The sequence below is a fragment of the Miscanthus floridulus genome, chromosome 6, assembly GCF_019320115.1.
Source record: "Miscanthus floridulus cultivar M001 chromosome 6, ASM1932011v1, whole genome shotgun sequence".
NCBI classification, from domain to species: Eukaryota; Viridiplantae; Streptophyta; class Magnoliopsida; order Poales; family Poaceae; genus Miscanthus; species Miscanthus floridulus.
This window is the reverse complement of record NC_089585.1, coordinates 31,593,050-31,619,636: the sequence shown is the minus strand read 5'-3', so window position 1 is coordinate 31,619,636 and position 26,587 is coordinate 31,593,050. Positions and strand designations below refer to the sequence as shown.

At 42.4% G+C, this 26,587-nt stretch overlaps 2 protein-coding genes across 3 annotated transcripts; both read left to right on the top strand.

The window, feature by feature from the left end:
- The first annotated feature begins 287 nt into the window (after positions 1-287).
- Positions 288-5,956, top strand: LOC136455894 (zinc finger CCCH domain-containing protein 6-like). 2 transcript variants are annotated; one of them, XM_066455604.1, is made up of 8 exons: positions 288-598; positions 730-917; positions 1,802-1,870; positions 2,107-2,223; positions 2,312-2,584; positions 2,909-3,229; positions 4,949-5,360; positions 5,457-5,956. In XM_066455604.1, exons 1-7 carry the CDS (start codon positions 493-495, stop codon positions 5,300-5,302), a joined length of 1,428 nt encoding a protein of 475 aa, XP_066311701.1. In that variant the 5' UTR covers positions 288-492; the 3' UTR covers positions 5,303-5,360; positions 5,457-5,956. The 2 variants fall into 2 exon arrangements, with proteins under 2 accessions (XP_066311701.1, XP_066311700.1); XM_066455603.1 differs by having other exon boundaries at positions 5,448-5,956.
- A 3,184-nt stretch (positions 5,957-9,140) lies between these two features.
- LOC136455893 (zinc finger CCCH domain-containing protein 5-like) lies at positions 9,141-14,294 on the top strand. Its single transcript, XM_066455602.1, has 7 exons — positions 9,141-9,501; positions 9,656-9,816; positions 10,693-10,761; positions 10,875-10,988; positions 11,074-11,352; positions 11,692-12,012; positions 13,461-14,294. Exons 1-7 carry the CDS (start codon positions 9,444-9,446, stop codon positions 13,803-13,805), a joined length of 1,347 nt encoding a protein of 448 aa, XP_066311699.1. The 5' UTR covers positions 9,141-9,443; the 3' UTR covers positions 13,806-14,294.
- Positions 14,295-26,587: the final 12,293 nt, after the last annotated feature.

The following is a 26,587-nucleotide window of genomic DNA, read 5'->3' as shown; positions in this document are numbered from 1 at the left end:
AAACAGCAGCGTAGCAACTTGACCCTCAAGTGCCATAACAGCACTCTTAACTCCAACCGTTATCTCACCAACATTTATGCAACGAACCATCGAAACCCACCATAAATCCGCCCCCTAAGATAGCTAAGCTACCTCAAGCGTGGTCCAGCAGCAAAGGCATCCAACCAAAAAAACAAACATTTCGTCACAAAATTAATAAAAGGAAAAAGTGAAACGAACACGAACAACACCTACCCCGTGTAAATTCCGGACAGGTGCACACCGCGAGACAGAGGCAGCGGAAAAATAGAGAAACCGAGAGAAAAAACAGACAAGGGAAGGGGAAGGAGGGAGCAGTGACCTGCCACACCACAGTGGTGGGAAGGAAAGGAAACGAGAGGGAGAGGGGAAAAAAAACCAGGCACCCCCCCGATCTCCTCCTCCCACTCCGATCGCCCGACCGATCGCCGCCTCGTGAAGCTTCCCTGTACCCTCCCCGCCGCCCGCGACGCCATGGAGCCGCCGCACGACGCCGAGGAGGCCGCTGCCGCCGCTGCAGCAGGAGCAGGAGGAGGAGGAGAGGGCGGCGGCGGCGCAAGCCCAGGCACCGACCTCGAAGGTACTGCCTGCCTGCCTAACGGTTCTCTCGGTGTCGTTCAGATCTCCGGCCGGGCGTACGGCCGCGCGGATCTCTGGTGGGTTGGGTTCACGGGTGTATGTAACCGTGTGGCGCGTGGCTGTTTGTTGCAGGGCCGATGCTGAGGCTGGGGCTGGACGGCGGCGGGGAGGGCGGGGAGCTGGGGGCGGGGGAGGAGGCGGACGCGCGGCTGCCGGAGCGGCCTGGCGAGGCGGACTGCGGCTACTACCTCCGCACGGGCGCCTGCGGCTTCGGGGAGCGCTGCCGCTACAACCACCCCCGCGATCGCGGCGGCACTGAGGTGAGCGCGCGAGGACGTTTTTTCTCCGCAGCCTCTGTTTCCCGCGCTGCTCTCTCGCGCTCTCTCACTGTTTCCCGATCTCATCCGTGTCCGCGTCCGAGGCGGGCCCTGCTGCCGGCGAATTATTCCGTTTCAGGTAGATTCGCTGTGTGATTGAGGTAGTTACGGTTTGATCGGACCGCAGAAACTAGTGATTTGGGTAATGTGGTTCGTTCAGAGCGGGTTATTATGCACACTGCCCTTGTGGTGGTGTCTTGTTGTTATTACATATTGGATGGCAGCGTCAAAATTTTGAGCTGCCTCGCTTGGAGCTGCACTTTTGAGCTCCTTCCTTTTATGGTTGAGACACAATGGTTCCTCTTTCTTGTTTGCTTCAAATTTACTACTAGTTTGTCTTTATTGGCTTCCAAATAAATGCATATATAGGAAGCCAATTGCGCAGCCCCTGTTTTTCCATTTTAGATGTTGTCATGGTGATCCTGAGTGCTTGACAAGCGATGACGCAACATAAAAACTTACCTTTTCTTCCCCCATTTTGTAGTTTTTTGTTCCTGTGTTAATTAAATGCTGCTGTACTTTGGTAGCTTCAAGTTTTTTTTTTTAATCCTGACTGTTTTTTTCTGGATTAGATGCTTTATGACCTGCTATACTTGACTTTGAGTAATGCTATTTTACTCAATATTTACAGTTACAACCTAGTCTGCTTCTAATCCCATTTTGCTGATCCTAAAGGATTTAGGATATCTGAGGCTGCTGCAACTAAATCTCTAGTTGCCAATTGCTAATGTTTTCTAATAGAATCCTAGCGAATGACTTTACAAAATTCTCCTGAAACGCCAAGCTGATAAATAGTTTCTTTTTAAAACTTACTTAAAAAATTTTAGTTTGGTGGAGGTGCCAAGAATGGAGCAGCACAAGACTTTCCAGAACGACAGGGTCAACCTGTATGCGAGGTACATTAACACCTTCACACTCGAGTTTAACTATCTTTCATAGAAATCTGGGTATCAATCAGACATCCAAGCATGTACCTGGCAACTCCGGCACACTATTTGCATGCTCCCAGTGTAGCATGTACTGCTGCTTGTCTATGGGTATGCAGGGTGCACAATATAAAAGAATGTAAATATTCATGCCTGACTTGTTAACTGTTGGTGCTTTACAACCTCTTCTTTTGTTTTTTCTACAGTATTATTTGAAGACTGGAACTTGTAAATTTGGTTCCAATTGCAAATATCACCATCCTAAGCAAGATGGATCTGTGCAGTCTGTTATATTAAACAACAATGGATTCCCTCTACGCCCGGTATGAAAATTCTCCTATGATGGTGCTTCTTGGAAACATTTTTTTAACTATTTTGGGGGAAAAAATAATTGACATTAATGAAGTGCAGGGTGAGAAAGAATGCTCCTACTATATGAAGACTGGGCAATGCAAGTTTGGTTCTACATGTAAATTTCATCATCCAGAATTTGGTGGTATTCCGGTGACCCCTGGAATATATCCACCAATACAATCAGTGTCTGTGCCCTCCCCCCATGCATATGCTCCAAATTGGCAAATGGGAAGATCACCTGCAGTTCCTGGATCATATATACCAGGCTCATACACTCCAATGATGCTCTCATCTGGAATGGTTCCATTGCAAGGATGGAGCCCTTATCCGGTAAATAATTTGGACAAAATGCTTTATTTTTTACACAAGAAAGGTTCCTAGCAACAAGCTTCTACCAAGAAATAAAGCAAATGAGCAAGCCCTTTTATGAGCTAGTCTAAGATTCTCATTTGACCATTGTCTAGGCAAAATCTGAAAGACATTCAAGTATGTCTTACCTGAAATTTCTTGGCATTGCCAAGAAAATAAATAATGTAGGGCAATAAAGTTGGCTTGTTTGATAAATAATAGAGAGCAAACTAAGGAAAATATCTTGTTACCTAAAAGAGCAAGGGACTATTCTCCCCCAATTTTTAACTCTTTTGTTTGATGCAGGCATCGGTAAATCCTGTAGCATCAGGTGGAGCACAACAAACTGTTCAAGCTGGACCGTTATATGGTATAGGACACCATGGATCTTCCACCACAATTGCTTATGGCGGTGCATACTTGCCATATTCTTCCTCAACTGGACAATCGAGCAATAATCATCAAGAGCATGGATTTCCTGAGCGGCCAGGGCAGCCTGAGTGTCAATATTTTATGAGGACTGGAGATTGCAAATTTGGAACTACGTGTAAATATAACCATCCTCGAGATTGGAGCACTCCTAAGTCCAACTACATGTTCAGTCATCTCTGCCTTCCAGTTCGTCCGGTGAGCATCCAGAGCTTGGTATATATGTATTGACGGGACTAATTCAGTAATGCTTCTTGTGAAGTCACTATATCTCCAGTAATGGGTTAATTCATAGTTCTAACAAATCTGGACAAATCAAGCCTATCAATCCACTCCTCACCACTATAGGAATTAAATGCATACACTATTCATAAATAAATCTTTAAGATAATCTGTCCAATAGTCTACAGGAACCATTGTATCCATGATATTCTATCCAAACCGGTGACTATCGAGTTTAGTATCTTTATTTAGTTCCTTTTCTATCAGCAATCTTTGCATGTTAAGGGGTTGCAAACCATAGGCCTCTATCAGCCTAAGTTAGAAAATACGCTTCATAGTAGATGGAAATGAGACATAATTTTACATGAAAAAAATCTTACTGAAAAACAGTGAACAATAATCACAATATGAGGGAAATTAGAAGCAGGGCTGTTACAATGTGGCTTCTCTCATGCTATTTGGCCATATATAAAAAAAGGAGTGGAATTAAAATGGCCGAGTAGGATCCCTCTAGAGTACATACAAATCCATGTCAACTAAAATTGGAATTGTTCTATAACAGCCTGGGTAGTGACAAATGTGATGACCTTGTGAACTTGCAAAACTTCACCTATTCAAGATGATGAGGTAGAATGAAAACCATTTGTAGCCTATACAGGGAACTTAGAGATGTATTTAGAAGCTGACTTTGTGAATGGTCGTGTTCTTAAACTCTGGTATTTATAAGTTTTATACCATGCACACAACAGTGTTAATGTGTAATCATGCAACTTATCAGGATTCACTCACATTTTCTTGCAAAATTATTTGCTTGATTAAGGTACAAATTGGTTTTTGCTTGTCTCTTAAAAATTCCCTTTTTGTGAGCCATATAGAGCAAATGGAGGTGATAGTTTCCACTGATGATTAGTTCTTGTCAGCTAGATATTGTTTTTTTAACTAATGGAGGTGATAGTTAATGTAATTTTCTTTGTCCTCTCCTATGATAATAAAATGTTATTCAATGACTCACTATGGCATGTAGTCATAAACTATGTAAGGTGTAAATTTAACGAAGTTTGATAGGAAGAATAATGAACCAATTTCTACTTTGTCAGTTGCTTATAATCATGATACTTCTTGTTATGGAGAACCAATAAATAAATATTTAAATTTTGACACAGACTACTTGTTTTGCCACCAAGTGTATCCGTGTTGCATTAACTCATGGTTACTATTTCCCTGTCTAACTAAGGAACTCAGTTCAATAAAGCAAAGGGGTTCGTGGGTCTAAGTTGTCCTATTGAAATATAGATATATGGCTGACCTTCATTGTACCTGCCAAATGTCCCATATATTGTGAAAATGTCTATTTGTCACAATTAAATTTGTTTCCTTTAGTTTGGTCTTGCATGCTCTTGATGTTTAGTTGCATACTGCAATTCCTTATTGACTGATTATTGGGATGGAATCCTGTATAAGTTTGTAATGATCTAGAGATTTGTACCTACAAACATCCTTTTTCCCCCTGCATGATTGCCTACTGTACCTGGAAGGTACAGTTGAGTACAAGCATGTAGGATGTTATGTTTCTTTTTTACTTGCGAAGGAAAATTGTGCTGGACTAATCATGTAGATTTTATCATATTCATCTTTTTTTTATAAATAATCTTGCAGTTTCTTACCCAATCTTACTATGTTATCTACAATGTACAGGGTGCTCAGCCTTGTGCGTACTATGCACAAAATGGATATTGCAGATATGGAGTTGCATGCAAATATGATCACCCAATGGGTACACTAGGCTACAGTTCATCTGCTTTACCCCTATCTGACATGCCAATTGCTCCCTACCCTATCGGCTTCTCTGTTGCCACGTTGGCTCCATCTTCATCTTCCCCAGAATATATTTCAACCAAAGATCCATCAATCAACCAAGTAGCATCACCAGTGGCAGCACCCGAACATGTTGGAGCAATCTTGCCAAAAGGGGTATTCCCTTCGGATACCATTATGCGAACTCAGACTTCTACAAGTGTCGGCAGTTCAAGCCCTGGTGGTGGTCGCTGATTTTTCTGAGCTGGTGGGAGTGATCCTCTCAGCACAATTTTTCTATCACTTGACACAGGTACTTCAGCCTTTGATTGTATTTTTCATCATCGCGTAAAACATACTGCTGCCAACAATTATTATTATCTTGCTCTATTGATATCAGTTCTGATAGGCCTCTCCAACGTGAATAAGAAGCTGTGGCCTCTCTAGAGAAGCCGCGGTGAGGGTGGTTTTCTCTACCATCAGAATAAGAGAGCATTGATAGGTTACAAGCAAGCTCGATTCACTTGCAATTTTTGCGTTCTTCCGTTCATGTCCAAAACGGGAAAAGGAAGGTTTTTGAAGGTCGGGTTCCATAGCATATTGGGCACGGTGGTGAGGCTCAGGTCCATTCCCTCGGTAAATAATTCTCGGGCAAGAAAATTTTCGTTGTTATCAAGAAAATTTTCACACGCAGAGTTACTGAGTTCCTCCACCTTTCAAATTTCTTTTTCTTTTTGTTTTCTGTATATTGTCATATATATATATTGCATATATATCATCAGCAGACTTGAGACATGTAACTACGTATATATAAACGTTCATACTGGGAGCAAGACGCATTGTAATGGACAAAAAAAAAACTTAATTGAAGAGATCTTGCTGTCAATACTGAAATGGCTGCATTGGTGAGATCAACGTTGTCCTCTTTTATATTACCTCTGTTTCGTAAAGAGTGACGTTTTGGTTTTGTCCTAAGCTTAAGTATCTTTTTGATCAAATTTACAGAGAAGATTATCAATATTTATGACACTAAATAGGTTTAGTGTGAAAATATATTTCATGGTAAATCTAATGATATTTATTTGATATCATAAATATTTTTTATTTCTATAAACTTAGTTAGATTTAAAATTATTTGACTTAGGATAAAACCAGAATTATACTCTTTGTGGGATGAAGGTAGTATGAGACATTAGTGTCGAGATGTACAGGAAAAAAACATATATGTTTCTTTGGATTTTGTGGACTTTTCCAAAAAGTTAGAATACGTGAATTAAAAATTATAAAATGGCATATCTTTTGTACATGTTAGAATATGTGAACATGCAAATAATCATGGAAAGTAAAGTTGGTTATCGTTCAAGAAAAGAGAAGAGAAGTTTGTACATGTGACTTTCTGCTATATAATGATTATGTTTCCCCAGAACGCATTCATATCTGCACAAATGAACTCCAAGCCTCCAACATACGCTGTAACTTGAAACTGTAAAGATGCACAAACATGGAATAGGCGTGCACGATATAGGAACTTAAAAACCGGCCATATAAGTATGTTTATGCAATTATGCTGTTACACTTATTTGCTAAAAGATATTACTTCCTAAAAATTATAGGTCACTTTATCTTTGTGTCAAGTCAAATTTCTTTTTAACTTCACTGAATTTATAAAAGAATGAACTTAGATTTTCTAAGTCAAATTAGTTTCATATGGAGATACTGTAATAAAAAAGTTTAAAAAAAATGGAACCGAAGGAACTTTCTAAGAGCATCTAAAAAATCTTTCTAAAATCTAGTCTCTAAATCATTAATTGGAGAGCATTTGAGTAAAAATCGTTTTTCTATGTCTTTGTAATCTCCAACGGCTTTTCTATATCTTGTCCGCACTCTAGAAACATATCCTCGCTTTTTTCCATCTTTGGTTAGCGAAAAATCTAAAATACATGATATCTATATTTGTAGATACATTCAAAGAGGTTGTTAAAGGTTATTTTTCACCAAAATCTATAATTCTATAAATTATAAATGATATAAATAGTCTCTTGGAGTTGCTCTAAGCATCGTACGATTAGCCTGGTTCTCTTAAATTTCTTCTTTTTTGATGAAAGCGTTCTAGTTAAAATTCCACAAGAGCAATTTAGCCTAGCTGTTGATATTCCATAATCAATATCAATATATTCCTCAACCGACCCGATACTAGTGTTATTTATACCGACATCTCATTAAAAGAAAGAAAAAGAAACTTATACATAGATTTAGTACTCACCCATTTCAAATTGTAAGAGCATCTCCAGGAGTGCCATATATCTCTTCCCCATTCATATTTTTTTTTAAGAAAAAGAGAAAAACCCATCTCCAAGAGTACCCCATATCCCTTCCTCATCTTTTTGGCAGTTACAAACTGGGCACCTCTACGTGTAAAAATAGCAGCAGCCGTCGTCTTCTTCTCGCGACGTCAATTTGCCGCTCGGAGGCAGCCCGTGGCTGGCTGCTGCTGCTCGGACCTCGTAGGCATCCCGTGTGGCCCCTGCGTGGAGGCCGTGGCCAGCTGCTGCCGCTCGTTTTCGCTCGGAGGAGTGACCGTGGCCTGCTACTGCTTTCTGGGCGGCTGCTGCTATTTGTCTGGCCGGCTGCTGTTTTCTGGCCGGCTCCTGCTACGACGAAGGAAGGAGGCGGCGGCGGCGTAGGTTTGCGCGACAACGAAGGATTTCACGTGGAAAAAAGTGTCGAAAAAAAAAACCCAACTGAGACTAAATTTTGATTTTTTTGCAAGTGAAATATTAGGTATCTTGGAGATGACTTTTTTTTTCTCCCAATATATTTTTAGAAGTTGAAAAACATGATGTTTTAACCAACAAAATTTAGGATACTCTTGGAGATGCTCTAAGTCCTTCCGACTTATTAGATATAATGCATATCTAGGTGCCCAACATGACTTGATTTTTGTTATATAAACCTTAATTTTAACTTAAGTTGGATAGGAAAGCTCTTGAAGATGTTCTATTGGTAATATCGTAGCACCCACCTCATTCTAAGTCACAGTTCACTGGTTTGTCCTGAATCAAACTACTATAGTTTTAACTAAGTTTTGTTAAAATATACTAATATAACTATCTGCCTAACGATCATTTAGGCCGTTTGCATATTATTATTTAAATACTATAGTCATTTCCGTTGAATTGTCAGTTTATCTTGTTCAAACAACTGTTTTGTCTATTTAAGTGGCCGTTTAGTTTGAATAATAGCTAAATGATAAGTGACCGATTATTTACCACTTAAAGTTTAGAAGAAAGAGAGACAAAAATGACTGAAAGTAAAACGATTCAATCTCTTTTGTGTTCTAATAAATATTTTTTCAGCAATGACTAATGGCTACAAGGCTAAATGAATATATTTTCAAAATATATTTTATGGAGAATCTCATAAATTAAGATTGGACCACAATAATATCAAAATTACTTTTTTGAATGCTAATACCAAGATTACTTATTAATTCGTTGATAGGGTCAATCTAAAAACTCCAACAGAAATCGGCACCGGCCGGGGAAATCTAGCGGGAGTCGGGGACAGAGATGCCTTCCTACTTTCCTAGGATGCGACCATGGGAGGAGCCGGCCCAGTGTACGACTGTGGCAGCGGCACGTGACCTTGCGGTCTAGCAGTAGCAGGCCACGGTCAGGACTCCGGAGGAAAGCAACGAACCACCGTCGCCCCGCTGCGGGCCCACCACGGCGACCGCGCATTTATTGCGACACGCGGCTGCCCCTGCCTGCCCCTTTTCCCTTTCCGTTTCCCATTGTCGATTGGCGCCGCGCCTCTGCTACTGCAGCAGCCCACAGCAGCTGAGCGACCGAGAGCGAGCGAGCAGCAACAGGGCAGGGACAGGCCTATGCGCCGCAGCGCCACGCCGTACTCGTCGCCGTATCCCGTAACAGCGCCGCGCGGTTGCGGTTGCGGTTGCGTTTGCCCGAGCGAATCCACACGCGTCCCGCGTCGGCCCGCCCGTTTCGCTCGCTGTCTCCTCCCGGGCGCACGGGGCGGGGCCGGCTCCAGCGCCGAACGGAAAGCCCCACCACCACAGCACACCACTGGTCACTCCCGATCCCCCCCACCCCCATCCCTCTCCCTGCAAAAGGCCACCGCGACGCGACCGCGTACGGAGGGCGAGCCGCGAGTGCAGGCAGAGAGAGGAGGAGTCCAGGAAGGAACCGCGAGCGAGCAGCACTGCAGCAGCAACCAGCGCAGGAAAAAAATTCTGGAATAATTTTTCTCTTCCCTTTGCTCGGCTCCGTGAGGTTCCGGTGCTCGCTCGCTCGCCTGAGCTTCGATCGAGCGCCCCGGTCGGCGAGGCAGGCGCCCGATCGCCGCTCTCCAGGAGCTTCCGGGGGCCGTCCGTCGGATGGAGCCGTACGCGGCGGCGAAGGGCGGCGGGGCCGACGCCGGCACCGGCCTGGAAGGTACCGGAAACTGACCTCGTCCGCGCAATTGGGGTTCCGCTGCGTCCGTGGGGGTTTCGCCGCTTTGCTTTTGCGCGCTCACTCGCTAGGGTTTTGGATCTCCGATGCGACTGCTTGGACCCGGCGCGTGGTGTTGACGTGGGTGCTTTCGCAGAGTCGATGCGGAGGCTGGGGCTCGGCGAGGACGGGGAAGCGGGGGAGGAGAAGCTTCCGGAGCGCCCGGGCGAGGCGGACTGCGCCTACTACCTCCGCACGGGCGCCTGCGGCTACGGGGAGCGATGTCGCTACAACCACCCTCGCGATCGGCCGGTTCCGGTGAGCGCCAGCCTCGTCCACGCCGCTCCCCCTTACCCCTGCTCTGCTCTGTTTTGTTGTTTTGTTTTTCTTTTTCTTGTCTCGTGCTCAGCTCGATGGTTACTGGTGAGCTAAGCGCCTCTGCTATCCTGACAATGACTGACACCGCGTGATGATAGCATCCGGTTGGTGGGTGACGAGTTTGTTGCTTAAAGTTGAAGGTTTTCGGTGAATTGATTATTATATGATGGCATGGAAGTGTGGAAGTTATGAAAATTTGGTGTCTTGTGGTTGATGAGGGGGAATTCAGACTTCCATCTTTGCTCTGAATAGTGAATACTGCCATACTTTTTAGCGTTTATTACTAGCTTGCATTCTAGGCTGCTCTGGCTCTGCAGTTCTACTCCTATTAGGATTGTATTGCCTAATTGCATGTCCTTTTGCAGTTCTGCTCCTATTAGGATTGTATTGCCTAATTGCATGTCCTTTTCTTATGTCTTGCGTCTTTAGTACTACCTCCATTCCAAATTATAAGACTTTTAGGCTTTTTTTAGATTCATAGATTTTGCTATCCACTTAGATATACACTATATCTAGATACATAGTAATATTATTGTATCTAAAAAAGCCGAAACGTCTTATAATTTGGAATGGAGGGAGTAGCTAATAACCAGTCTTTTTTTTTTCTACAATGAGTGGGAGATTGGAGTCTCAGGTAGGAGCTAGAATCTTCAATAAACATGTACTAGTACCTAATAGGAGCTAGAACCTCCATATGTCACACCAGAATGAATGGGTGATTGGAGTCGAATGTACAGACTTGTAGGATATTCTGAAAATATTTTAGCCTGCTTTTGATTTAAGCATGTACCTGTGAAATTCGGCTGCGTTTTTCAGGTTAATGGAGTTGGAAAGACCGCAGGTATGGTGGAGTACCCAGAGCGACCTGGACAGCCACTCTGTGAGGTAACTAAACCAATTCTAAAGCTATTTCTGATTGATATTTTTGGTCAAAATATATTATTTTTTTATTGTCATGTGGTGGAAGCTCTGGTTACGAACGTTCTTGTTATTTTCAGTACTATGCAAAGAATGGCACCTGTAAATTTGGTTCCAATTGCAAGTTTGATCATCCCAGGGAAGGTGGTTTTGTACCTGTCACATTAAACAGCAGTGGATTCCCCCTACGTCTGGTGGGTGTTCTCATTTCAATCCACGTTTCTGTTTAATCTAGGATCTCGTTTGTTTATTTTATGAAAAATTCCATGGTTAATGCAGGGTGAAAAGGAATGTTCCTATTACATGAAAATTGGACATTGCAAGTTTGGATCTACATGTAAATTCCATCACCCAGAACTTGGTTTTCTTTCGGAGACACCTGCCATGTACCCACATTTCCAACCATCACCTATTTCCTCCTCACATCCATATCCACATCTTGCCAATTGGCAAATGGGGAGGCCTCCTGTTGTGCCAGGGTCATTTTTACCAGGCTCGTATCCACCAATGATGCTTCCACCTACAGTTATGCCAGTGCAGGGATGGAACCCTTATGTTGTAAGTTTCTATTACTTGTCATTTTGCACTTTATTACTTTATTAAGAAGGCACTCCATTATATAATTAGGAAGATATCTTCGTTCCAAATTGGCTTGACCAATATTGAGCTAAATAATGAGAATTCAGAGTTAAGTTCATGATATCCTTTATGTAACATTTTTGTCTATCATGAGTTCACGACAAAATAGAGGCAGTGGCCTAAAATGGAGATTTTATAAGACCGCAAATAATTGGATGCGATTTAGTACTTCCTTCATGTCTTGAAAATGCAATGGTAGTCATGATTATAAGACACCGCTGACTGCGTAATGATTTTTTTACTCTATTTGGTTCTCAGTCACCTATGAACCAAGTTACACCAACTGGGGGACAGCAAGCTGTTCCAGCAGGGGCATCTTATGGCTTGTCGCACCAGGGGCCTACCTCTGCTGTGACTTATGGCAGTCATTATGCACAATTGTATTCTTCATCTGGGACTTCAAGCAGCAACATACAAGAATATGCCTTTCCAGAGCGGCCTGGGCAGCCTGAATGTGAACATTACATGAAGACCGGAACCTGTAAATATGGAGCGGTCTGCAAATATCATCATCCTCAATACTTCAGTGGACCAAAGTCTAACTGCATACTGAGCCCTCTGGGTCTTCCCCTGCGTCCTGTGAGTAGATCTCATGCATGTTTTCATTCAGGAAACTTCTATGCTGTCTACATGAAATATAATCCATATTGGTTTTCATCCTTTGATTACCAATGTGCATTTTATTGCCTGATACAATTTAATTGATAATTTACATTTAATTTGCACGCAAGGTGGTAGTCTTACCGCCTATGACCGGAAGGTCCCGGGTTCGAGTCGCGGTCTCCTCGCATTGCACAGGCGAGGATAAGGCTTGCCACTGACACCCTTCCCCAGACCCCTGCACTGGGTACGCCCTTTTTTTTTGCACGCAAGGTGGTCTTTTTTTTACCAATTTCACATGCACTTTGTTTGCCCTAATTGCACCATTATTGAGGCCTTTTGATCACTCGAACACATTCATCTTTTAGAATGTTTAGAATATCCAGAATTCATGCCATAAAACAAAGATGGTGGCATTTAGGTAAGATTCTGATGGAAACCAGCTGCATTTTAAATATGTCGATTTTGGACAAAACAGATGAACTACTGCAGCTTCAAAAGCTGTCCACTCAACACTTTAGTTTTATGACCTAAGTTTGTCCATGTAATTTCTTCATTGTTCATTCGGAGCACTGGCCCTAGTAGTCAACTAGGCTGTTTCATTTCCACGTCCATAAATCAAGACTTGCTAGGAATGAGATTTTGGTTATGTCTGAACTGTATTTTCATTTCCATGTCTACAGCTTTTTATACTTAAAAAGTGGTACCCCTGTATTTGGTCTCAAAGATTTTTATTGTTGAATGACCATTAAAGAGTTCAAAAACCCTTCAGCTCTGTACCATGATGTTGGAAAGCTAAGTAGTGGAAAGCAAACTGTAGAATTTAACTGGAGCAAGAAACATGTGTCAAATAGTACATTTACATCCTAGCAAATTTGGCCTACTACGCCTTTTTGTTGATATAAAACAGTTTTGTATCCATATGCCTGAGGCAGCCATCCTTATGATAGAAGTTGGATAAAAGACTCTTTACCATTATGAAATCACAAAAGATGCTGGGAGGAGAAGGTTATTGAAGATCTGACCAGTGGCCAACATCATTTGTCGTGACATGGATCTGTGTTGGATTCAGTTTCTTTTATTTGTGAAGTTGAACCTTGCAACACTTGTTAATATAGTCATGCCCCCATCCTTGTTTTCTTGCATTTGGCAAATTTTTTTCTGAATTTATCTTGACACAGACAGATTTTTAATGCTCCACTGCAACTGATATGAAGCATAGCAGTCTTTGCTGACATTGTTATTTTTTTATAATAATGAAGCATGATAGCAGTTTTGTGAACATTAATGTAAACACACAAGGTTGAGATTGACATCATCTGTTGCCCTTTTTTTCTTTTTGAGTTCCTTTTTGCACTTTTTTAGTTCTTGTTTGTGCTTCTTCGGTTTTCAGTACATCTTCATCTGAAGCTTCTCTTGATGTGCAGGGTTCTCAGCCATGTGCTTACTATGCACACCATGGGTTTTGCAAGTTTGGGCCGACATGCAAGTTTGATCACCCGATGAGTACTCCAAACTATAGTCTCTCAGCGTCATCACTTACTGACGTGCCAGTCGCTCCATATCCTCACAGTTTCCCTGTTACTCCTATGCCTCCATATCTGCCATCTTCTGATCTGCGTCCACAATACACTCTAGTCAAGGATTCCTCTGCTAATCCACCACCAGCCCCTGGAACTACATATGGACCTGTCGGGTCTATATCAAAGGTTTATGCTCCCCACATGCTTATCCGATCCCCGGCTTCTGCAGCTGCTGGCATGCAAGCATAGTAATGAGACACAGTTTGAGAGCATTAGTCCCCTTTCTGTCATGAAGATAGATCTTGGGCATCCTTCTCAGGATTTTCTGCCATAGGTGGAATGAGGTCTCGGATTCTTTTTTGCTCCAGTTCGACTTCCCATCAATCAATTGTGAATAAAGGCTGCAGCTGACATAGAAAAGTCTCAATAAATGCAAAGATAAGAATTGGCAAGCTCATTCACTTGCCATTTTTCTGTCCGTCTCTGAAATGAGAGGAGATAATTCTGATTGTAGTAGGGTTCAGAGCTCTGTTATTATCTCGTATAAGATGCACCGTTGCAGGGGGGTTTGTATGGGAAAGCTGATGGGTTCCGTAGCTCTAGCCCAAATCTTTTTTTTTTATCTCATCATCTTATTATATATATAATATGTATTATCCCTTGGAACAGCAACCATGACTTCCGCAACATGTATGCATATCTATATATATAAACTGAGAACACGGCACGTTGTAACGAGACGCTTGGAACCCTTAACTGAATCATCTGAAACCATTCCCTGGTCATCCCCTGATCTTCGGACATTTTATTCTGTTGTGCTGACTTTAAGATTTCTTGTTTGTATGAATTGGTTGGTTTTAACGTGTCTGGTTTGTATTGTTTTTTTTTACCTCGGAGGAATCTGTGGCCTCTTTTGGATGCCGGTGTATCCATCCATGTGATACGTGAGCATCCAGAGTCCAAACACCGTGGGTTGATCTACCGATAACCCCCAGACCCATGGAAATGTCTAAGGGTAAGATGCTTTTGCTCGGTAATGCTCTCCAGGTGCGGATTATCCATACAGATGTGGATTATCCGCGACTCCTCCCTATCGGTCTGCTGTACCTCCACCCGCCCGGCCGCGGCCATGGCTCCAGTATCGCAGGTGGCCGCTCCCTCCCGTGCGGCGGTATGGCCCTTCCTACGGCACCGCCTCTCGCTATCGAAGCAGGCGCAGCAGATTGGCCGGCGGGCGGCGGCGGCTGTAGCTTCGCGGAGGCCTTCTCGTGCGCGGGCGTCACCCCTTCTACAGCTCAGCACAGGATGACGGGCTTCTACACGACGATTTCGCCGCCGCTCAGAGCAATGCCGGAGAGATCAGAAGAAAGGGTATATACCAGCCTGTGCGCATGTTGGAGTCCGGGCTTATCAGTCAGCTAACAGTGTTTTTTTGTCACAATAAACCAGCAGTGGCTAGGCTTATCAATTCAGAAACCAACCAACGAACCGACCGAACATTAACACCTTTATTAATTATTACTTATATCCTATCCATACCAATAATTAAATAAAAAATGGACAATCTATACAACATGGGTATGGGTTTGGTATGAGCACTGGGTATCGGGCATCCGATGGGTATGGGTTTGGGACGGGATTGCATCACGTCTGGGCATGAAACCTGAAGCATATGGAATGTTTTGTCTCGATCGATCGAAAAAACTTCACGCTTCGTTTGCACGAGTCAAGTTCACAAGAAGCTTCCTACCAATAGAGCTCAAGATTGTGGGTCAAGCACACGTGACATAGAGATGCCTGTCAGTGTCTTGGACGTGTTCCTTCGATATGATCCCCATATATTCGATCGATCGCAATTTCCACGAGCACGATCAAGTGATTGCCCATCCTAGATTGAATACTGTTAGCACGAATCTGGTTCTTATTAGGATTAGCTATAGCCTATGTAGGCTTTAATGGTGAACCGAGGACACTGCTGTGATGCTGTATATTTTTTTTTTCATTTTTAACTGTTTATAATTAATATCTTAAAGATAACCATGTTCGCTTCTTTTATAATCCGTACTTTTCTGCTTATTTTTTTAGTGAAAAATAATGTTTCGGATTATTTTTTCAGCGAAACGAATGGGCATTAGCAGGGCAAAATAACATGGCACAGTGGGGGTGCCACCATGGCACCTAGCGTCGACCTGCGCCAGCATAGTAGCAAAGTTACGAGTACTTCTAAGCCTCCAAGGTCCAAGCCCTTTTCAGGGTGGTAATATAGAGTATGCCTTTGGTGGTAGCTTGTGGGTGTCTCCTGGCCCATAAGATGTATTTCAAAACTATCATAATTTAGTAGACTTATGCTATGTTTGAACTTGTTGTGACTTAATGAGTGTGACTTGTGTTATAAATCTAAATTACTTTTCAAGAATTACGAACTTGTCTTGTATTATGTATGTATCACATGAAAGATACAATTCTGCACGTAATGAGTAGCACGGGTGGTGTGATTTCAGGAACAATTGGATTGATTAGGTTATAAATTGAACATGGTTAAGAAGTTGACAACTCAATTTAGCTTAGTTCATAGGGTACTCGCATTTCGCCTTGGGCCTTCGCCTATCTTGGTTCCAAATGTCTCGCTCTAGCTAGCATCATGCATTAAAAGTGCTCAAATAATTCATTTTTCTACAATTTAGCAACATACTTCGGGAAACAAATACTAGAAATGTGTACATATATGATGAATATCTAGTGACGAAGCAAAATCACGTCACATAACACATATATATCTATGACAAATTTTTATGTTTCGTCATCGATCATTAGTGACGGACCTCGGGCACTGACTATTTATGACAAAGCAATAGGTGGAACTAGGGATGAAAATGCACGGGATAATTCTTGTCCCATCCCGCTATGTTTTCTACATTTACCCCATATTTGTAAAAAAAAATAGGCAACAAGATCGGAAGTGAGATCAGGTGTTTTTTTTGTCTTTTTTCCAAGATTGCGTTTTTAGATGGGATGGACCTGTATTCATCCCATATTTACAATATACTGGGTAAATTTTAGCAACTATTATTGTAGCAACCTTTGAACATTATGACTTTACATCAAATATTAGTTCGTAGATTTAGAGAGCCCTTCTAAGGGCCACCAAGAAGCCCATGGGGCACTTCAACAAGGCTCCTAACATGTCAAATATGCACACTAAACCATGTGTCATGATCTTAGCTTAAGTTTTCAGTTCCTGTCCTTATTTGTTTGTTTTCAAATTCCTTCATATCCCGTTGTAATTCTCATTCCTGGCTATCTGGTTCCGTTCCCGTTTGCAATGATCAAAGATGGAAATGGAAACGATTAAGGACCCGTTCGGTTTTGCTGGATTGCACCAGGAATTATTCCAATTGATCAATGCTTATATAATTTTGCAAAGCAACCAAATGAACGAGCCCTAAGGGTTTTGCACCCTGTTTCTGTCCATTTTAATCGCTAGCTGGAACTCATACATCATCATTTACCTGCTGCTTGTATCCTCTAACGGCCCAGGGCCAGCGGGGGGTGTAGCTCCAAGTGCGATCTAATTTTTTAGTAACAAGTCATTAGAACAACCCATCAAGCCCCTCTAACATCCCAACACACAACCCCTTCTGCTCAACCAAAGCCTAGCCCCTTCTGCGTTGCGTCCTTGCCGACTCATGCCCACTGCTTGCAAGTCTGCACCGCAGATCTGTGCCTCTACCCGCGAGTTGCCATGGCAGGCTAATCGTGCCGAGCCATGGAGTGTCGGAGCCAGGGGTGCCCCTCGTCCCTCACTGGCTCACCGTCCCTCCTCTCCGTGACCACGCCTAGCCGCCAGTACCGCATCAACGCATCATGACTGACTAGTGGCCGGTGGGTGTGTTGCGCATCGACAACAAATCCAACACCACCGACCACTGTGGCCGGTCCCGTCCGCCTTACACCTTCTACAGCCCTCACTGCCCCTTTTGCAGCCTATCCCGCTCTCCTCCCCAGGCGCCAGAGGCAATGCGGCACCGCCCCTTGTTCACACTGCACCACAAGTGCACAAAGACAGATGAGATCTGAGTCTGGTTGTTTGAATTTATGATATCCAATGAATGTCAAGTCTGGTTCCTAATAAATACATTGTAATTTGAATATTTCATATTTAGCATATAGGAGGCCAGGATGGAAGATATTTTCGTAAGAAAGATGTGTTGAATAGTTATGTTGGAATTAAAGAGAGCTCGTTTGAGCAAAAAAGACCACGCGAGCGCCTGAGGAATGAATGGTGCATATTGTATTTGTACATTTCAATTCATATCTTGATTTATAAAGAATTATGACATTTTTAATTTATGTATAATTAAGGACTAGACCAAAGTGGTGTAGAATTGTGAAGACATGTACGATTTTTTTTATTATCATATATTCTTCTATTTGATATTGTTCTATTATTGATGTCTACATATTGTTTGAGCACTTTTAATTGATATTGTTATTTGTATTCTTTATTATATCTATTATTTACTAATAGTAAGATTTCTAGCATTATATTATATACCCACCTTGACGATCCGCCACTCTACACAAATGATTTTAGCAAAGGAGACATTTTTTAAGCGGCTCAATTAATCAAAATCTGCCTCTCAAATGGTTCCTAAGCCAGCCCACCACTAGAAGTTGTTTTTTATAGGCTAGATGAAGCCTCTAGAAATCGATTTCTAGAGGCGACCAGATCTAGAGCCGTTTCTAAAAATAGGTGCGGCACCATAAAATTCATATTTTTTTGAAAAGAAGTCAGATGAAGGCAAACTTTATATAAAAGTTGTATAACTCGAAGAGATCTACAACTTTGCAGTTGACAACTTTTTGATTTGAAATCATTTAAATCACACAAATTCTGTTTGAATTTGTCACATTTTTAAAAACCATTTTTTAGTTTTCCAAATGATCCCAGATGAAGAAATGACCAAAACTGAAGTTATAGACCTCGAAAAGATATAATACATTGCTGTTGAGAATGTTTTTATTTGAAATAATCCATGGTCCCAAAGTTTAGTTTGAAGTCCTCGTATATTGAAATTCAAAATTTTTAAACGACCTCGGATGGAGAAATAACAAAAACCAAAGTTGTAGATTTCGTAGAGCTATGCAACTTTGTTGTTGACAACCTTTTTCATTTGAAATCATATATCTAAGAAAAATTATGTTTTATTCTCACATTTGAAATTCAAAAATTTCAAACGATCTCGAATGGAGAAACGACCAAAACCAAAGTGGTAGTACTCAACAATATCTACAAAATTGCATTCAAAACCTTTTTCTTTTGAATTCGTTTAGGGTTCTGAATACTCATTTCAAAATCGGATAAAGTTAATACAAGGAAAGTTTGTGCCCTTTAGTCATAATTAACTTTGGGATGGAGTGGTTAGGACAACTACACATGAAACCTAAGAGCGGCTCCAAGAGACTCTTGTATCCTTCCTAATTGTTAGGAATAGAAATTTTGATGAAAAAAATACCCTCTAACAGCTTCTTTATTTGGTTATCCAAATATAGTCATCTTCTATTCTGGATTTCTCGCTGGTCAAAGATAGAAAACGAGAATGACTCTCTAGAATGCAAACAAGATATAGAAAAATTGTTGAAAAGCGAAATGATATAGAAAGCGATTTTTATGCAAACGACTCTTCGAATGATGATTTAAAGTGAGATTTAGAAAGAATCTTTGAGATGCACTAAGGTGGTGGGTTCAAACCCCCTGGCCACTGTGCGAAAAAAACATGTGACTGTGAGGCTATCTAGTTTGGGCCTCCCTAGATTGATTTTTTTTCCTATTTTTAATCTGATTTATGATTTCTAGAAAAGATTTACGCTTTCTAGAACTAATTTGGAGGGCTCTGATCCGGATTGCCAGCTTATAGAGATGGACAACCACCTCTATAGAGGCTTCCTAGCTGCTTCTACAGATGTTTCCTGTACTAGTGTTTTTTGGCTCGATTTATGATTTCTGAAAAATAATTTATAAAGACGGCTATGTGCCACCTCTATAAATCGATTTGTAGAGGCGGCTGACAGCCGCCTTGTAGAGACGGACAATTGCCTCTATAGAGACTTTCTAGCCGCCTCTATATGTTTTCTGTAGTAGCACTATAAAACAAAGACAAACCCCCCTTTAACAACGGTAATGCTTGACCACAGGCATCCGTCCCATCCGGATGCCGTGCCTCACTCCGCTCGTTGCGCTGTGGCCTTCTCCCACCGCACACCCCACCCTATGCCGCTCACTCTCTTGCTCCTCGCACCCGCCCATCGCGCGCCCCACCTACACCGCTCGCTCCTCTCTCCTGCCCGTCGCGCGCCCCACCCGCTCCTTGCTCCTCGCTTTGGTCGTGTACCACGCCGCCCACTCCCTCCCGTAGCGCGTGTCGCCCGCCTGACCAAGCCAAAGCCGGTGCTACTAGTGCTGTTGGTGGTGGTGCTCACGCACTGTCGCTAGTGCTAGTGCTGGTGATGTTCGCGTGCTGCCGTTCGCCCTGGATCCCACGCCGATGACTGGAATCGACTGGCCCCGGCCTTCCCCTCCCCTCCCCTATGTTGCAAATGTATGTTTAAAGTGTTTCAAGTGTTTTAGAGGCATGTTGCAATTGTTGCATATTTTGCACGTGTTTTCAGAGATATGTTGCAAACGTTTATTCAAAATATTTTATTTGTTTCAGACATATGTTGCAGCAAGTGTTTTATCTGGATGTTGTATATGTTTCACACACATGTTGCAAGTTTTTATTTAGATGTTGCATATGTTTCACACACATGTTGCAAGTGTTTTATTTGGATGTTGCATATGTTTCACACACATGTTGCAACAATATGTTTTAAATATTTCATATATGTCAGACATATGTTGTATCTAGTGTTTCATATTGAAGTGTTTCACGGGGGCACGGTGAGTGATGGGCGCACGACCTGGGCAACGAAGGATGGGAAACGGTGAGCTGGGGGCTGGCGAACGGGAGTGCAACAAGCTGTGGGCCGGCTCTCGAGTCCCACCTGAAGGGGATCGTGACGCCTTAGAGGGAGTGAATTAGGCAACTTAAAAATTCTAAACTCTAAACTATGGCCTCTTTTTCTAACCCTAGCAAAATCTATGCAAAAGATAAACTATCTAAATGTGCAACTACGGTTTTGCTAGTGTGTTGCTATCTCTACCGTAAAAAGAAGTAATACAATCAATGTAAATGCGGAAGCTAAAGAGCAAGGTAGAGATATGCAAACTCCCGTCGACGACTCTGGTATTTTTACTGAGGTATTGAGAAGCGCGCAAGCTTCTCCCTAGTCCTCGTTGGAGCCCCTCGCAAGGAATCTCTCGCAAGGGCTAAGCTTCTAGTCAGGTAACTCCATGGATAGCCTCGGGCCTTCCCCACACGCAAGTAGGTCTCTGACATACCTTCCGGCAAGCCTCTCCCGAATGCTCCCCGCCGTCTTCACTATCAAGCTTCCGGCCGAAACGCCGCGGGCCTTGTTCCCTCCGGTACACGGTGGCGGCCACACCACAAACGTGGTTGGTATGATCTCGCAAGACTATAAGCCCCTCCGATGTACAACAATGGTGCGCGTAAGCACCGAGTGGTAAGAGGTATGCAAACCTCACTAAACACTAGGCCTAAACCTAGAGCAAGCGTATAAGTGGTGGTCTAATCAACCTAAGCACTTCGCAAAGCACCTACGCTAATCACCTAATAAATCACTACACACTATGCAAGTGGAGATCACTAAAATGGTGTATCAATACCTTTGGTATGTTTCCTCAGCTCCACTCTCCTCAAATGGCCGGTTGGGGGTTGTATTTATAAGCCCCACTGAGAAAGTAGTCGTTGGGGACGAAGTCCCGCTTTTCTGCTACTGACCGGACGCTGAAGTCATCCTGATTGGACGCGTCCGGTCGTCCCGACCGTTGGAGCCGTGAACAACTGATCGGACGCTGCCAGCGTCCGGTCACTTGCCACCGGACGTGTCCGGTCGTAAGTTCGCCGCTCTAGAACCTCTCTGTACTCGATTGGACGCTACTGTCCTACGTCCGGTTGGTTTGTCGCCAGCGTCCGGTCACTTGCTGAGTGTGTTGTCGGACTGATGAACAGTGCCATTGGTGCGTCCGGTCATTTTGCTTGTTCAGCGTCCGGTCGTTGCTGTTGACGCCTGCTGTTGTCGAGCCACTGATCAGAGCATCTGGTCACTTTCTTCCAGCATCCGGTCACTTCTGTGAGCTCGTTTCTTTTATATCTTGCGTGCGGCTTGGTTCCTATCTTCGTGCTTAGACTTTGCTTGATATCTTGGGTCTTCTCTTGTGCTCCTAAGGTCTTACTTAAGGTGTTGATCATCGGATCATCACGTCGCCTTCGTCCAATCACGTCTTGCATCCTATTGAACTACAAAATAATCACTTGCAAATTCATTAGTCCAATTTGGTTGCGTTGGTCATCAAACACCAAAATCCAAAGTAAATGGGCCTAGGGTCCATTTTCCTTACAATCTTCCCCTTTTTGGTGATTGATGACAACACGACCAAAGCAAGCAAATAATAAAAATTTGGAATTTAAAAACTATCTATTTGCTAGGATTCAATGCAAGGGGCAAGATTATGCGATGCTAAAAGATACTACTTGTAAGACTATATAAAAACTTATCTTGCCCTTGTAAATGTCCCCATGTGGTATTATGGATTTATGTCTTGCTTCCTACAAGTTCTCCCCATTACATAGGCTAATCCATAATCCACTATCCTCCCTTTCTCAGACCATTACCACTTGTAGACACCACTTGTAGACCATTACCACTTGTAAATGATCTAGCATTTGGTCCTACTTATTAATGCTTGCTTTTGGTCCTCTAAATTCTCCCCCTTTGGAATCAAACACCGAAAAGGAAGACATTAGTAGCACAAGGGAGGGTCAAACTTTGTGATCCTTTGTGTATAGAGTGAAGTAGATCACAAAATTTGACTCTCACATTACATAGATTAAACTCCACCTAAATATATGCATACATATGATAAAAGGCAAAGCATATGCATAATTGGCAGATTTTTGCACAAGGAAATTTAATCTATATAATGCATGGAGAAAGCATATAAATAATAAAATGAAATCAACATGATGATATCGGTTTAGAAATACCATATGTGGAAACCAATTTGATTTCTACCACTTGCAATAGGTGGTGGATATTTGAAGTATGATGCTTAACTCTGGGGACTCCATTTTCCTTGCAATGAGACTACTACACATGATAAGCTTGAAAAGGTGTTAGTCTCAAAGCATCCAACTTGTAGAGTAACCTCCCCCTAAATTTGTGCACACGAGTATAAAATACTTGTAGGAAACATGCACATTGATTTTAGAATAAAAAATACCACATAAAAGATGACATCACATAACCATGAGAGTCATTTTCGAAGGCGATATTCGGGAGAGATTATCTATATTTTGGACTTTGACACATATTAGATGAACAATTGAAAGACAAGCTATGTGCCGTGCTTCTAAATAATTTTAAACCATGTAGGATTGCTCCAAGGAATAAGAAAGAAGCCGAGCAAGCCTACCATATGATATACCTAGTGTATGTATGACAAAAGATGTAAGCATGCAAATACAAACCTAGGCATGAAGAGTAACTAGATGCTTAAAGATACAAATTTGTAAGAAAGTTAAATCTAATACCAATTGAAACAAATATAATCTAGTTATCTAACATGGGAAGGGGAATTTGGGTTTATAGTATTCACTAACCCACTTGGCAATGTCTTTATCCATCATGATGCACCCCATGAAATGCATCCACGCTTTGCCAAGTCTCTAAATTCCCCAAAGTCCATCGGACTTCTCACTTTCCTTTCGGGATCCAAACCTTCTTGGTGCTCTTCATGTTGGAAATGATCTCCTTTGGCACCCAAAAGCATTTGACCTCATTGTTGGCTTGCTTGTTCACCTTGATGACCACCACCTTGTCATTTTTCTTCTTCTTTAAGAGATAAGGTGTGGAGGCCTTTTTGTCCACCTTGTTGGTGTAAGTGTTGGAGAGCTTGCTTGTTTGCTTCTTCTCTTTCTTCTTTGCTCCTCCCCCATTCTTCACCTTGCACTCATGGGACTTGTGACCTTCCTTGTGGCACACGTAGCAAACCATGGTTTGTCCTTCATCAAGCTTCTTCACTCCCTTGACGGTGTTATCTTGATAAAGTTGGGCTTGCTTCGCCTTGCCTTTCACTTGAGTCAAGTCCTTGGTGAGGCGAGCTACTTCTTGCTTGAGTTGCTCATTCCCCTTTGCAACCTCTTGTGTGCATGTATCTACAACAACTTTCTCAACACAAACTTGGTTGCACAAGGATGAGTCTAAACATAAATCATTACAAGAAGTAGATGCATCCTTTTTAGACATATTAGAACTTTTCTTTTTAGATGCCTTGGTAGGGGTTGCACTAATGGCTTCAAGATTATCAACTTTATTAGTTAGCTCATCATAATGTTTGCACATGGTTTCCATTTTAGCAAGCAAACTTTTATAAGCATCTTGTGAGCTAGCTAATTTTTCTTTTAATTTTTCATTTTTCTTAGCAAGTTTCTCATCATTAATTGTGCATGCTTGTTGTTGCACTAGCCTTAAGTTGCTCAATTTTAGTAGATGGTTCAACATTGAGATTAGCAAAATTCTCATATTGTTCAAGTAAAGTTTTATATGCTTCTTGTGAACTATCTAGTTTCTCTTTAATCTTTTTGAGCTTCTTTTGTTGACTAGTGCAAACTTTAGCATAATTAAGATTTTATTGCATAATTTCTTCATAAGAAGGCATTTGATCATCAGTATCACTCTCACTAGAGGATGAGCTTTTATCACCTTATGCTATAAGGCACACACGAGAAGAGCTTGATGATAAGTGTTTGTGCCCTTGCCTCTTGTGATGGTGTTCTTCTTCACTTGAAGAATCATCCCATGTCCTTATTGATGTGAGGGCTTGTTTCTTGCATGCCTTCTTCTTTGTCTTTGGTGTGGACCTATTTGGACAAGCTTCCATAAAGTGCCCCAACTCGCCGCATCCATAGCATTCTCTCTTTCATTGCTCATTTCTTTGATTTGTGAAAATGAGATCTTGGATTTGGATGGGCACACCCTTGACATTGAACTTTTGGATCATCTTCTCCACCTTGTTGATTAGTTTGATTGATTCTTCATCAAGGTCGGAGGTGGAGGAGGAAGATTGATCATCATCACTTGAATCTTCTTCATCATCATCATCCTCATCCTCATCTTCACTTGAGGAGCTTGAGCTTGAGCTTGTCTCAACTTGCTTGCCCTTCATCTTCTTTTTCTCGCTACATACGAGAGATTTGCCTTTGCTTGATGAAGAGGCTTCTTCTTGACCCATCTTGCGTGACATTTCAAATGCCACTATCTTACCAATGACTATGGCGGGGGTCAAGGTGCTCAAGTCCTCCATGTTGTGAAGGATGGTGATGATGCTTGCATATTTCTTTTGTGGTAGCACGGAGATGATCTTTCTCAGGATGTCCACATCATCTAGCTTTGTTAGTCCTATTGAGGGGAGCTCATTGATAATTAGATTCAAACGAGAATACATATCACGAACAAGCTCATCTTCATTCATTATAAAGGTATTATAATTTTGCTTAGCTAGACAATGCTTTTGCTCACGGACATTAAATGTGCCGTCATGGAGCACTTGGAGTTTTAACCATATTTCATTTGGCGTATTTAAAGTGAATATTTGGTTAAACACATCTATGCTAAATGATTCAAACAAGCAATTCTTAGCTCTAGCATTGAAATGTATTTCCTTTTCATCACTCTTTGTGGGTTTATCGGAATTCTTAATGGGTTTCATCCTATCACGAGCGACTTTCTAAACTCTCAAATCAACCGTCTCAAAGTAGCAAGCCATTCTAGCTCTATAATAAGGGAAGTTAGTGCCGTCAAAGTGCAGAGGCCTAAAGGTATCCATCACAACCACTCTAAATAGCATCGGCTTAACGACGGTTAAGTCAAAGGTCTAAATTCAACCAACCGGCTCTGATACCAATTAAAGGGGACTGTGACGCCTAAGAGGAGGGGGTGAATTAGACAACTTAAAAATTCTAAACTCTAAACTATAGCCTCTTTTTCTAACCCTAGCAAAATCTATGCAAAAGATAAACTATCTAAATGTGCAACTACGGTTTTGCTAGTGTGTTGCTATCTTTACCGCAAAAAGAAGTAATACAATCAATATAAATGCGGAAGCTAAACAGCAAGGTAGAGATATGCAAACTCCTATCGACGACTCCGGTATTTTTACCGAGGTATCGAGAATCATGCAAGCTTCCCCCTAGTTCTCGTTGGAGCCCCTCGCAAGGAATCCCTCGCAAGGGCCAAGCTCTCGGTCGGATAACTCCGTGGATGGCCTCGGGCCATTCCCACGTGCAAGTGGGTCTCCGATGTGCCTTTCGGCAAGCCTCTCCCGGATGTTCCCCGCCGTCTTCACTATCAAGCTTCCGGCCGAAACGTCGTGGGCCTTGTTCCCTCCGGTACACGGTGGCGGCCACACCACAAATGCGGTTGGTGTGATCTCGCAAGACTACAAGCCCCTCCGATGTACAATAATGGTGTGCGCAAGCACCGAGTGGTAAGAGGTATGCAAACCTCACTAAACACTAGGTCTAAACCTAGATCAAGCGCATAAGTGGTGGTATAATCAACCTAAGCACTTCGCAAAGCACCTACGTTAATCACCTAATAAATCACTAAGCATTATACAAGTGGAGATCACTAAAATGGTGTATCAACACCCTTGGTATATTTTCTCAGCTCCACTCTCTACAAATGGTCGGTTGGGGGTTGTATTTATAAGCCCCACTGAGAAAGTAGTCGTTGGGGACGAAGTCCCGCTTTTCTGCTACTAACCGGATGCTGGAGTTGTCCTAATCAGACGCGTCCTGTTGCCTCGACCATTGGAGCCGCGAACAACTAATCGGACACTGCCAACGTCC